General features: G+C 42.0%; 1 protein-coding gene across 5 annotated transcripts; it reads right to left on the reverse strand.

Moving 5' to 3' along the window:
- Positions 1 to 1045: 1045 nt before the first annotated feature.
- Positions 1046 to 10593, reverse strand: Bmi1 (BMI1 proto-oncogene, polycomb ring finger). 5 transcript variants are annotated; one of them, XM_076572625.1, is made up of 11 exons: positions 10452 to 10593; positions 5910 to 6040; positions 5501 to 5597; positions 4875 to 4930; positions 4736 to 4786; positions 4481 to 4589; positions 4361 to 4400; positions 3974 to 4072; positions 3665 to 3745; positions 3439 to 3577; positions 1046 to 3356 (listed from the first exon to the last, which is right to left on the reverse strand). In XM_076572625.1, the coding sequence occupies exons 2-11, from the start codon at positions 6019 to 6021 to the stop codon at positions 3349 to 3351; spliced, it is 792 nt and encodes a 263-aa protein (XP_076428740.1). In that variant the 5' UTR covers positions 6022 to 6040; positions 10452 to 10593; the 3' UTR covers positions 1046 to 3348. The 5 variants fall into 5 exon arrangements, with proteins under 5 accessions (XP_076428740.1, XP_076428741.1, XP_076428739.1 ...); XM_076572626.1 differs by lacking the exon at positions 10452 to 10593 and adding an exon at positions 10087 to 10275; XM_076572624.1 differs by having other exon boundaries at positions 1046 to 3577.
- Between the last annotated feature and the right edge of the window lie 325 nt (positions 10594 to 10918).

Here is a 10918-nt window from a genome sequence, read left to right on the forward strand (position 1 = left end):
CGTGTTCCATTCCATTAGGTGTCTTAAAGGGATATGCAATTTTTGAGAAGGGTTTTGTGTGGTGTTAGAAGATGCACAGATCTAAATGATGGAAAGCCAAGGTATTTTAAACGCAGTTTGATTAAGAGCTTTTTGTTTGCTTCAATCTCTGGTGAAAGCACCATCAGAACTTCTGTCATTCCTGGTGCAGTAGGAGCAAAGGTGTCTATCAAACCTTTAGAATACAGGAGAAAAAGCAAAACAACTTCCTTCACCCCAGGATGCTGAGTTCCTGGTGCAGCGTACTTCTGAATCTTATTCCGTCTAAAGCTATAAACTACGTAAAAAATAAATAAATAAATAAAATCATGCATCTTCATTTCTTGCTGATCGGTACAAGTACTATTTCATGTGGGTATTTAAGTTCCTGTTAAAGGCTTCAGGGAAAAAAAAACAAAAACTTTTTGATAGGCCCACACAAACATTACAGTGTAATGAAAGACATCACTAGTTTAATTTCAACCCTTGGAGAACCAGGAAAAGAAAGAATGGTCCCACCAGTTTGCTCACGTTGTATTTTACTTCCTGAGAACCTACCATCTGAACATTCGCATATGGAAATGAAGCAATGTGCTTAACTAGTTAAGTCAACTGAAGGGCAACCCTTTTCTACTCAGTGCAATTAACGGCCGGCAATTTAGGAGGTAAAAAGCACTTGGAAAGTGTTATGCATGTGTAAAGCAAGACAGATCACTATTGACACAACAGCAGCAGGGCCCCATTTCTCTTTCTACCTTTAAGCTAAGTATCTGTGGGATCAATTTAGGCATTTTCTGTAGACTACTTGGTTTAGCTTTGTATTCTAGGATTCTAGAATACATTTAGGAGTAAAAGTCAAACTTTAAAGTCAGTTTTTCATGTACCCTGATTTGGTAAATTACAAATTTAGGAGACTTGATAGATTTCACTTTCTTAAGGTGAAGGTTTTTCAAGTGGTGACTTGGAAAGGTTTTAAATCTCAGTGTTAAGAGCAGTAATGACTAGTCATTTAAGAAGCAAACCAAGATTCATCTTTCTCTTGTTTTATTAAAAGACAGTTTTTTGACTGAAATATCTTTTAAGCTTAAGCAATTTTCAAATTGAGTAAGGGTAAAAAGCCTCTTCCCAGATCCAATAAATGGAAATGTTTTCAAGTATGATGACACACTGCCGAATAAGCCTTTAAGTGCCTCTGATGTTTTAACAAGCACTTTCAGAAGTAAGTCCATCATAGAGGGTGAGATGTCTTCTGTCCTAGATAACATCATGAAAACCTTGAGGAAAAACCTAGAAAAATGAGTTAAATTCACCAAAAATTGGCAAACAGTGGTAACTTTTGCTTCAAAGATTGTAAATAAACAGATACATCTTTCATTGGGCTTTCAAGCAATATACAACAAAGCATTTACTTAGCAACATCATTTGAAGACAACAATGTATTCTCCTTAGGTTTTAGCTCTTGTAATCCACTACAGGGTTCCCAAAACTTATGCACATTGTGCTTTTCATAGCAAATTTTTAATTAAAGATCATAGCTATTTTCTAAATGAATATCCTTTTATTGAATTTTTCCAATTAAAAATGAAATTTAATTTTACATCTATAATTAGAAACAACACACACAATAGGACTGTACAAATTTAGGTCAAAATAAAAATATATGTATTTGTGGCTTCATAAAACATCATTTACTGAATCTTTAAAGAAAGCAGAAGTAATAGCAATATATGTAAAAGTAATGATTTAATGGCTATAAGCAAGACAAAGCAATAGAATTGTGCTTCTTTTGCAGACTGGAGACAATGAAATGCTTAGCTACAATTTCCCATACAAACATGAAACAATATTCATATAGAATAAACATCCTCACAAACAACCGATAGATGATGAACACACACTAAGTTCGACCAAAGCAAAACAGAATGGTGGGATCGTTCATATTTTAAATTCAACATGTTTACTCTATTTCAAAATACCTGTAGAAACTCATAATAAATTGCTTCTATTTCCAGACATTACAGAAAAGGCAGATTCCTTTAACTATGAAAACAACTCTTAAATTTGAAATTATTATTATGCCACATACACTAAAAAAGTTGTAAATAAAATGCTTTCCTTCAGCAATCAGCTGGTTGACTTTAAAAATCTACTTTAGAATTCCAGTGATAAACAGTATTTAAAAACACATTAATTCTATTTTAACCAAAGGAAAATTAAAACACTATTTCCATTTGCCTTGGTTAAAATTTTTCTTTACTGAAACATTAATTTTGAAAGTATTATTGGAGAAAAGCCAGAACTATGATGATCTGCCATTTGGTTCTAAGTGGTAAAGAATTTGAAACTAGTCATCAACATGAAAACAAATTCTGTGCTGGTGGTAAGTAAGCCTCAACATGGGGTGCACTATGGGTATCTGCAAAGGTCGAACCAGTTTGGAGAATTTTAACAACTGTTTTTGAATGCATGAAACACAATATTTTTATAGTATTTATAAATATATCATACAATACTGTTTCCTGTTATGTCATATACCAATATGGCATTGTACAACAAGCATAATGCCATCTGATTCTTACAAAAGCGAATCATTTAAACAAGTCAGTACAATAAACGGTCGTACCCGCTTTTTAGGCATACAGATTGTAAAACTGAAGTTTCCTTTGATCATTTTGCGGAGCAACAGAGAAGTAAAAATCAAACAGGAATTAAAATGGCTAAATATGCAAGAAATTGTTATTCACAGTGACATGGCTACATAGAATGCATTATTCTATGCGTATTCTTTCCATTTGTTGAAGTTCAAGGTAAAAAGCACTTGTTTTCTACAGGTCCACAGAACAGCATAAGAACAGGAACAATCAAAGAGAATGTAATGTCGACAATGTTAGTTGAGATTAACAAACTATGGCCCAATGTTTCTACCCACTGCAGAACATTTCCAAATCCAAACAATGGTCACAGAAGCCATTTCACATCTTTCCTAACACAGAAACAATCTTGCCCGCCTTCTCAGAATCCAATTCTTTACAGAAAGAATCTTTCTTTTCAATTAACATCCATATGCTGTATCATCACATATAGTCCACCTTTTATGGCCAAATTTAATGTCACTACAAAAGAAAGCAAACTGGACGATAGTCACATGTATTAGCATCTATAAAGCTGTAATGGATTTGAAGGTATCTAAATCAGGGTTGAAAAATCTTTTCCTTAACAGTCTCAGGATTCAACCAGATGAAGTTGCTGATGACCCATTTATTGATGATTTTCGAGGTCTACTGGCAAAGGAAGATTGGTGGTTCCCACTGGGGCTGTTGCTGGTTCCATTCATAGTACTGGAAATGTGAGGGAACTGTGGGTGAGGAGACTGCACTGGAGTACTGGGGCTGGGCAAACAAGAAGAGGTGGAGGGAATACCTCCTGCTGGGCTGCTGGCCTTGTCACTCCCAGAGTCACTTTCCAGTTCTCCAGTGTTTGGCAGTCCATCTCTCTGGTGACTGATCTTCATTCTTTTACAAGTTGGTCGAACTCTGTATTTCAAAGGAAGTGGGCCATTCTACAAAGTTTAAAGGAAAAAGAAATATCACTCTCAATTCTTTACATGAATCTGGCCAACAGAGGTTAAGGGTAGAGAGCCACTTACTCTTCTCCAGGTATAAATGTAGGCAATGTCCATCAGTGTATAGTAATCCTTTAGAGGTTCCTCTTCATACATGACATCAATCTATTGAAATATATTACAGGTATTCAGTGATAAAAAGACAAAGATAAACTCTTATGTTTTTGTCATCTAAACATAATCCAAAATGTTTTCAAAAGCATCTTCACCAGCTATTTTAAGAGAGAGCTTAAACTTTGCCACCAAATGTAAGGTTTCTTTGCATTGCTTTTTAAGGTCCAGGATCAGAACTGGAAACATGTAAACATCTACATAAATGCACGAGGTAGGTACCTGGAAAGTATTCGGTATGTCCATCTTACTCCTGAGAAACTTCCTCAAGTGCATCACGGTCATCGCTGCTGGGCAGCGTAAGTATCTTTTATCATTCACCTAGAAGCACAGTTACAAACACCATTTTCTCCTAATTCCTAACCTTCAGGTAAAAAGAAAGTTTGAATTGCCTAAATATGATTTTTTAAAAAAGTACTAATATCCACACCAAAATGCAACAAAACACTCAACTAGTTATATTTTGAATTTACTATTGAAAATACTAAATCAACAAATTCCCAACACAACTTGGCCATTTAACAGCATCGTATGAGCCCCCAAGTACTGGAAAGGACAACATAAAATGAAGGACCCCAAATCCCCTTGGGTTCTGTAATGTGGGCATACCTCCTCCTTAGACTTCTCTTTGTTGACCTTCCGATCAGATCTAAGAGACAAGACAGTGACTGGTGAGACCAAGCAGCTAATAACCACTTTACCATCAAACACATTTCCTGGAGAACTTACCTGCTCTGATCAAAGAATTCAATAGATAAGCTTATTATCTCATCATCAGTTATAATTCGCTTATCTTCATCTGCAACTTCTCCTCTGTCTTCATTAGAGCCATTGGCAGCTATAAAGACATTTTGAAATTTGATTTTAAAAAACTGAATATTTTGCATATAAAGAGATAGAAGGAGTGATTTTGAGTAGACACAATAAATTACTAAATAGATTTTCTTCCCCAAATAAAATATCTTTTGTCCCACAAAAGTTTACCATCAGCTGAAGGATGCGCTGCATAAAAATCCCTCCTTCTCTTCATTTCATCTGAAAGGTATGAGAAGGGGAATACAGAAATTTGGTCCAACAGGTAACACCAACCATTTTTTAAAATCCATTTAATTAAGTTACTCACTTTTGAAAAGCCCTGGAACTAGTTTGTATACAATATCTTGAAGAGTTTTATCTGACCTGAAAATGGAAGAATCAATTAATATGGCAAAACTAGAAATGTTCTTAAGTTTTGGGTATTTTTGGTGTTTTGGTTCTTTTACTATTGTGATACAGTGTAAAAGTACACTGATAAGAAAATCAGTGAGGTCTCTGTAGTAGTTCTTCAAATCAGCTGGTCCTTTATATTTAATAATTAGTTCTTCACATTTATTGAGTCAAGGGAACTGGGTCTTTCATGTAACTAACTTCACTAATAAGATACAGAAAAGAATAGAGAAGCATTGAGAAATTATTTTTGTCTGTCATTACGTCAATAAAGCAATGCACAAAAAAGGGCAACTAATTCAGTTTTAAAGGACAGAAAAGACACCTTATAACACTGGATGATACTGTTGAGCTTTGTCTAAACACAGTCATCATTAAGATGGCAAGAAATTAAAGTTCTATCCCCTCCCCTATAAATCACACATGTCAGACTAGGACTCAAGAATAAATATCCTTCAAAGCAAAAACAGGGATGCCTTCACCACTTGTGAATTATGCAATTCCAATAACAACTACCACCAAGAAATGCCAGCATTTCCCTACCTTATATTCAGTAGTGGTCTCGTTTTGTGAACTTGGACATCACAGATAGGACAATACTTGCTGGTCTCCAAGTAACGCACAATACATGTTTTACAGACTAGAAAGAGGAATATAAAAAGGTTTTGTAAGTTTACAAAGTAGAGGTTCAAGTATTAACAGTATCAGAACTTAAAATTCAAGGATGGGAAATGACAAGGGTATTTCTCAAAGTAAAAAGTGAAACCAATCAACACCCTGAACACTACATACTGCCTAATTGTAACAAAATCAGTATCAAATCACTATATGTAAAAGAAAGTAAATCCCACGACTGTGTACTAACATCTAAGGAATGTGGGAATGTCGCTAGTTTTAACAACCAGGATGAGCTGTGAACTACACAGGCACAAGAAGACTATGGTGTACTTACAGGAATGTAGACATTCTATTATGGTAGTGGCATCAATGAAGTACCCTCCACAGAGTACACACATTAGGTGGGGATTCAGCTCAGTGATCTTGATTCTGGTTGTTCGATGCATTTCTGCCTGATAAAAGATCCTGCAAGACACAAAAATATTGGTTGTAATTCAAAGAAAGAGAATCAAGATTATCTCCACAACTCTTAAGTAACCGTATACCCTGAAACACTGGGTAGTTCATAAAACTCGTTTAACACTGTACAGCTGGACTCTCCAAACGTTTCCACAGAAGGAATTTACTAATGAGATCAGAACAACCTCCACTGAAATGGTGTAAAAGGATCCAACTAAATTTACTCCTGGCCTTTCAGGTCATTTCAGGAGCGAGATGAAAAGGTCTGGGGTGGGGGCTGGGAGCTGAGTGGATTCAGGTCTCTTTCTTCCATCTGTCCTCCAACTCCTCAGACACCACGCAACTCTTCAGGCACCATGCAGCCCCCGCAGATATTTACCAGCCACTAGGGCTTGATATCTAACTCTCCGAATTTACTGTGGAATTTCCTGCAGGTCCTCCAGTCAAAAACTTCGGGATATTTTAGACAGCTCAAGCAACTAGAACCTGGCTGGGCTCAGGCCCCACAAAGAGAAAGCGCTCCGTGCTGCCTCCTGCATCCCTGGCATTTCCGGACTGGGTGCACAGGACAGAAGCACCTCGTGGGCCTCCGCTGAGGCCTGGGCGCCTAGGACACCGGCGGGATGTGAGGGGCGGATCCCGAGGTGCCCCAGGCTAGGTCTTGCTCCGGATTCGGAACTCGCCTCTGTTGGGGTTTCCATAGCAACTTACACTTACACTTGGCATCCGGCCACCGCTGCAACTCTGCGAGGAGCTGGCCAAGCCGAGCCTCTGCGGGCGTGCGGGGTGGCGGGCGCGGGGGAGGGGCGGGGCGGGGTCGTAGGGTGCGGATCTTCGGGTGACCGCCACCGCAGTCCCAGCCCCAAAGAGCGTGCACCGGCCATTCCAAACACTCTCCGGGTCTCTTCCACATCCATTGGGAGGGAAGAGCTACTTTCTTATCTTGCCCTTTTTCTGTCTGTCCTGTTAGCAATCGCTTCGTCAGAAATTTCACTTAGAGATCTTTTGAGAATTGCCAACTGTGCACTTAGCCCCAACCCGGCAAGGCTCGAGTTGCAGAGACGTTTATTGAACTGAACCTCTAAGGCTCCCTTCTCTAATAAGTCCTCCAGTAGATCAGATGAGCCATGCAAAGTTTTTGGAAGGGCTAAATACTGAAATCTGTTTTACAAGGGCAGAAGGAGGGGCAAACTTCCATTTGAATAGACTACCCTGGAAGCAAGAAAAACTACTCTAGTGGGCAGGATCGTGACAACCTGTAAAAAAGCCATGTGACCAGCCCATTCCCAAAGCTCAAGGCAGAGTAAAGCTTGGTCACGGAGAAACAAATGTCATTTTCTCATCTAACTTCCATACAATACTCACAAGATGAAATGACAATCCCAACAGACACATTTTAGAAAACTCACAGTTGAGAACTGTCAGCAATACCATACCAGAAAGTCATCAGGGAAGCCAATTCCTAGTGTGCTGCTGTGGGACGTAGCTTCAATTACTACCCTTTCACTGCAGACTTCGGGCGGCTGACCCTCTACACCTGACTGAAATTCATCCTCAAAGCTGTCTGCAATGGAAGTCTAGGAACTTGCATAATTTGTAATAAAATGCACCGGGGGCTTTAATTTTAAGGAAATTTTCATACAGACGAGGGAAATAACAACTAGCATACCCCAAGTGGCTGGAAATTACAGCAATGAGTACTAAAAGATGGCCCAAACACAAAACAAGCTTCTCTGTGGATGTGGCTCAGTGGCAGCCAGTGACTTCAATCAGAGCATCTTTAATGACTTGTTTAGAATACTGTCAACAAATAGCATCAACCTGAGTAGAGTGCTGGAGGAGGTGTGGATGGAATCATGTCTCCAAAGGGCAAGATCCAAATTCAACTCTACTTAGTGATTACAGACCACCCTGCCTGCTGCTTAAAGGAGCTCTTCTGGTGAGAGCTCAGGCTCCTTCCTAGAAAGATGGTCAGTGAAGCTGATGCTCTGCCTATGAGAGAAGCCATAGCCTACTCACACCACCCATCCTAAAGTTCACCAAAGGGCCCTGCCTTCTCCCTCTGTGTTACAGAAGGCGCATTCTATTCCATAAGTTTAAATACTAACTCAAAACAACAGTCAAGCCTCAACAGAAGGTGATTGCTAGTTATCTTTGAACACTTCAGTTGCATGAACTTGACTAAACCTTTCAAATTCACCTTAAATTGGAATTCATGCAACTCTCCTGCCTCAGTTGAAAATAATTTGGCCTCTTTTCCTATAACCATTCATAATGCTAATCAATTATCACTTTGTTATTAATACAAACATTGATTCTTCATCATTTTGTCCTATTGGATAGTACTGGCAACCTAATAAAGACTTTCTGGAATGCTTAGTAAAACTTAAACAATCTCTTGCACCACAGAAACTGCCTGTAGTAAGCTAGTGAAAACACAAGCATATAACGTTGAAAATACTCAATAGTTAAAACATGCCTTTATAGCTTACTCAGTTGAAGCTGTCAGTTTTTAGTTGGAGGCCTAACACCAGTAAGGTCCAAATGACAGAAAACAGAAGCAAGCTCTTATGTTAACAATCAGCTTGACGACTGCAACCTAAGAAATGCAAATGAACTCCATAATCCCTTTGGGGGCTCACTGCTCAAATGCGAGTATGGGTAAAGTTGGGGGTGACTTGACTCATGGGGAGAACTTTGCCTATTTGGACACTTAACATACATCCAAGAGCTCAGTGATAGAGTATTAATGGACTTATCAAATACATCTAAATGCTTGCTTGCCTTACAAAAGTGTGTATGTGACTGTATTTGAGTGTCTACACATGCATACACAATCTTTTACATAGCTTTAAAGATATTATTACAAGAGTATAATTTGCCCTGGTAGGTTATTTCAAATACTGCACTTTTGTAGGAGATATATGGAAATGAACTGGGTAAAAATATATACGTAATTTTACTTAAGAAAAAGAATCAACCTCTGAAAAATCCTCCTTAATCTGTCACTATTCTATTTAAAACCCAAATGTTACTGCATAGTCTCACAACTTGGTTACACACATACCGTCAACCATTTACATCCTTTAGTATCAAGGCTTTACTACGTTTTACAACGTGTTTCCAAAGGGTGGGTGGGGGGCTCCTATAAAAATAGGTTGAGCTAACATCATACATCTGCATTTGGGTAAACATGCCCGGAATTTTTGCCTACTTTAAGGGAAGGGGTTAACACTCAATTCTCTTTCAGATATTGAACCGTGACCACTAAGCCCACTAAATCCTTTTATTGCAATTGGGAATGATCAAAGTCTCTCTCCTTGTTTATTTCCAATTATTAACTGTAAAGCTCTGGGGAAAAGATCATGCTCCAGCGCTGTCAAGTCCAAATGACTACGTAAACATAAGTAATCAATGCGTTAGTACTCCTTCCCCAAAGCATCCCCTTACTACATGACCTATGCTGACATTTAGCGAAATCTATAAAACATAGTGGACCTAAGTCACGAGTCTCTGCGCATCCCACAGAATGGGGGAAAGTTGTAGTGTCTTCGAAGGAAAAGAAGAAAAAGGGGGGGGAAAGAAGTGGACAGAGAAAGGGAGCCTTCAGCAAGGCTAACGACCAGTCACCACCGTCTTCACGACAAAACAAAGCTCTAAATTTGAAATGCCCACCTCCTGGAGAGCTCGCCCCCAGTACGCATGGAACCCCCACCCAAGACTCCCAACAAATACCACCTTGAAAACTTTACCCTTTCCAACACAAATGCACAAGACCTTGGAAACAACTGGGAACCGCCATCTTACCAGCCATCCAATTTCACACAAGTGTCCCTCCAACTTAAGTTAATAACATTTTTGTCCGGGCTCCCCCCAGCCTAACACCCACCTCGTCGGGATCGCTGCCCCCCACAGTACCCGTCCCTATAAAATGGGGGCGTTCCCTGGAGGTTCAAAGACCTCCAGAGCCCTTTCTTCGGGAGAGGAGGGAAGCCACTGGACCCAGGCAGCGCCCGATCTCGGGATCCCGTCCCCATTTCAGCAAAGTCTACCTCTCAACAAAGGGCGCAGCGGCCGCGGGAGCCGCGCAGGCTGAAGACACAAGTGCCGCTCTCGGGGACCATGTGCGGCGCGAGGGTGCCGGGGGGCGCTCGGGGGAGCGGGGAACTAAAACGTGGGGCGGCGCGGCGCGAGCGGGCGCGGGCGGCGGCTGGAGCGGCTGGAGCGCGGCCGGGCGGCGCTGGTACGGGCTGCGGGGCGTCCGGCGCCGCGGGAGGTGGCGGGCGGGCGGGCGCGGGCGCGGGGCGCGGGCCGCTTGCCCACGCTGTCAGCTCCGCCGCCCCCCCCTCCCACCCACACCGCCCCGACCCCCACCCGTCCCCGGCCACGGCCCGCCGGCGCCTCGCCTCCTACGTACCCGGAAAGAGCGGCCGGCGCGAGGCGATCGGAGCGGGCGGAAAAGACAATGAAAGTTAAAAGTCGTTCAGCAGAAAATGAATGCGAGCCAAGCGGCCATCTTGGAGCGAGCCGCCGCCGCCGCTGTCAATGGGCACCGAGCGCGGCCGAGAGCAGCCGCGGCCGCCGCGCTCGGCTCATGCCGCTCCCCCGCCGGCCTCCTGCTCGCGCGCTGCGGCCTCCTCCTCCTCCTCCCGCGCGGCCTCCTCCGCCTCCTCCGCGCGGCCTCCGCCGCCGCCTCCTCGGGGCCTCTCCTCCTCCTCCTCCTCGGCGCAGCCGCCGCCTCCCGGCCGCGCTCGGGGGAGGGCGCGCGGAGGGGCCGAGCCGTATTATTCTGCGGGGCTGGGAGGTGTTGCTAAGCCGGCGCGGGGCTCCCTCGCCAACCTCCCCATTGTCTCGCCCGGTCTCTGCCTTTAATAGTACGATTAT

Source organism: Peromyscus maniculatus, chromosome 5 (assembly GCF_049852395.1).
Source record: "Peromyscus maniculatus bairdii isolate BWxNUB_F1_BW_parent chromosome 5, HU_Pman_BW_mat_3.1, whole genome shotgun sequence".
In the NCBI taxonomy this organism is placed as follows: domain Eukaryota; kingdom Metazoa; phylum Chordata; class Mammalia; order Rodentia; family Cricetidae; genus Peromyscus; species Peromyscus maniculatus.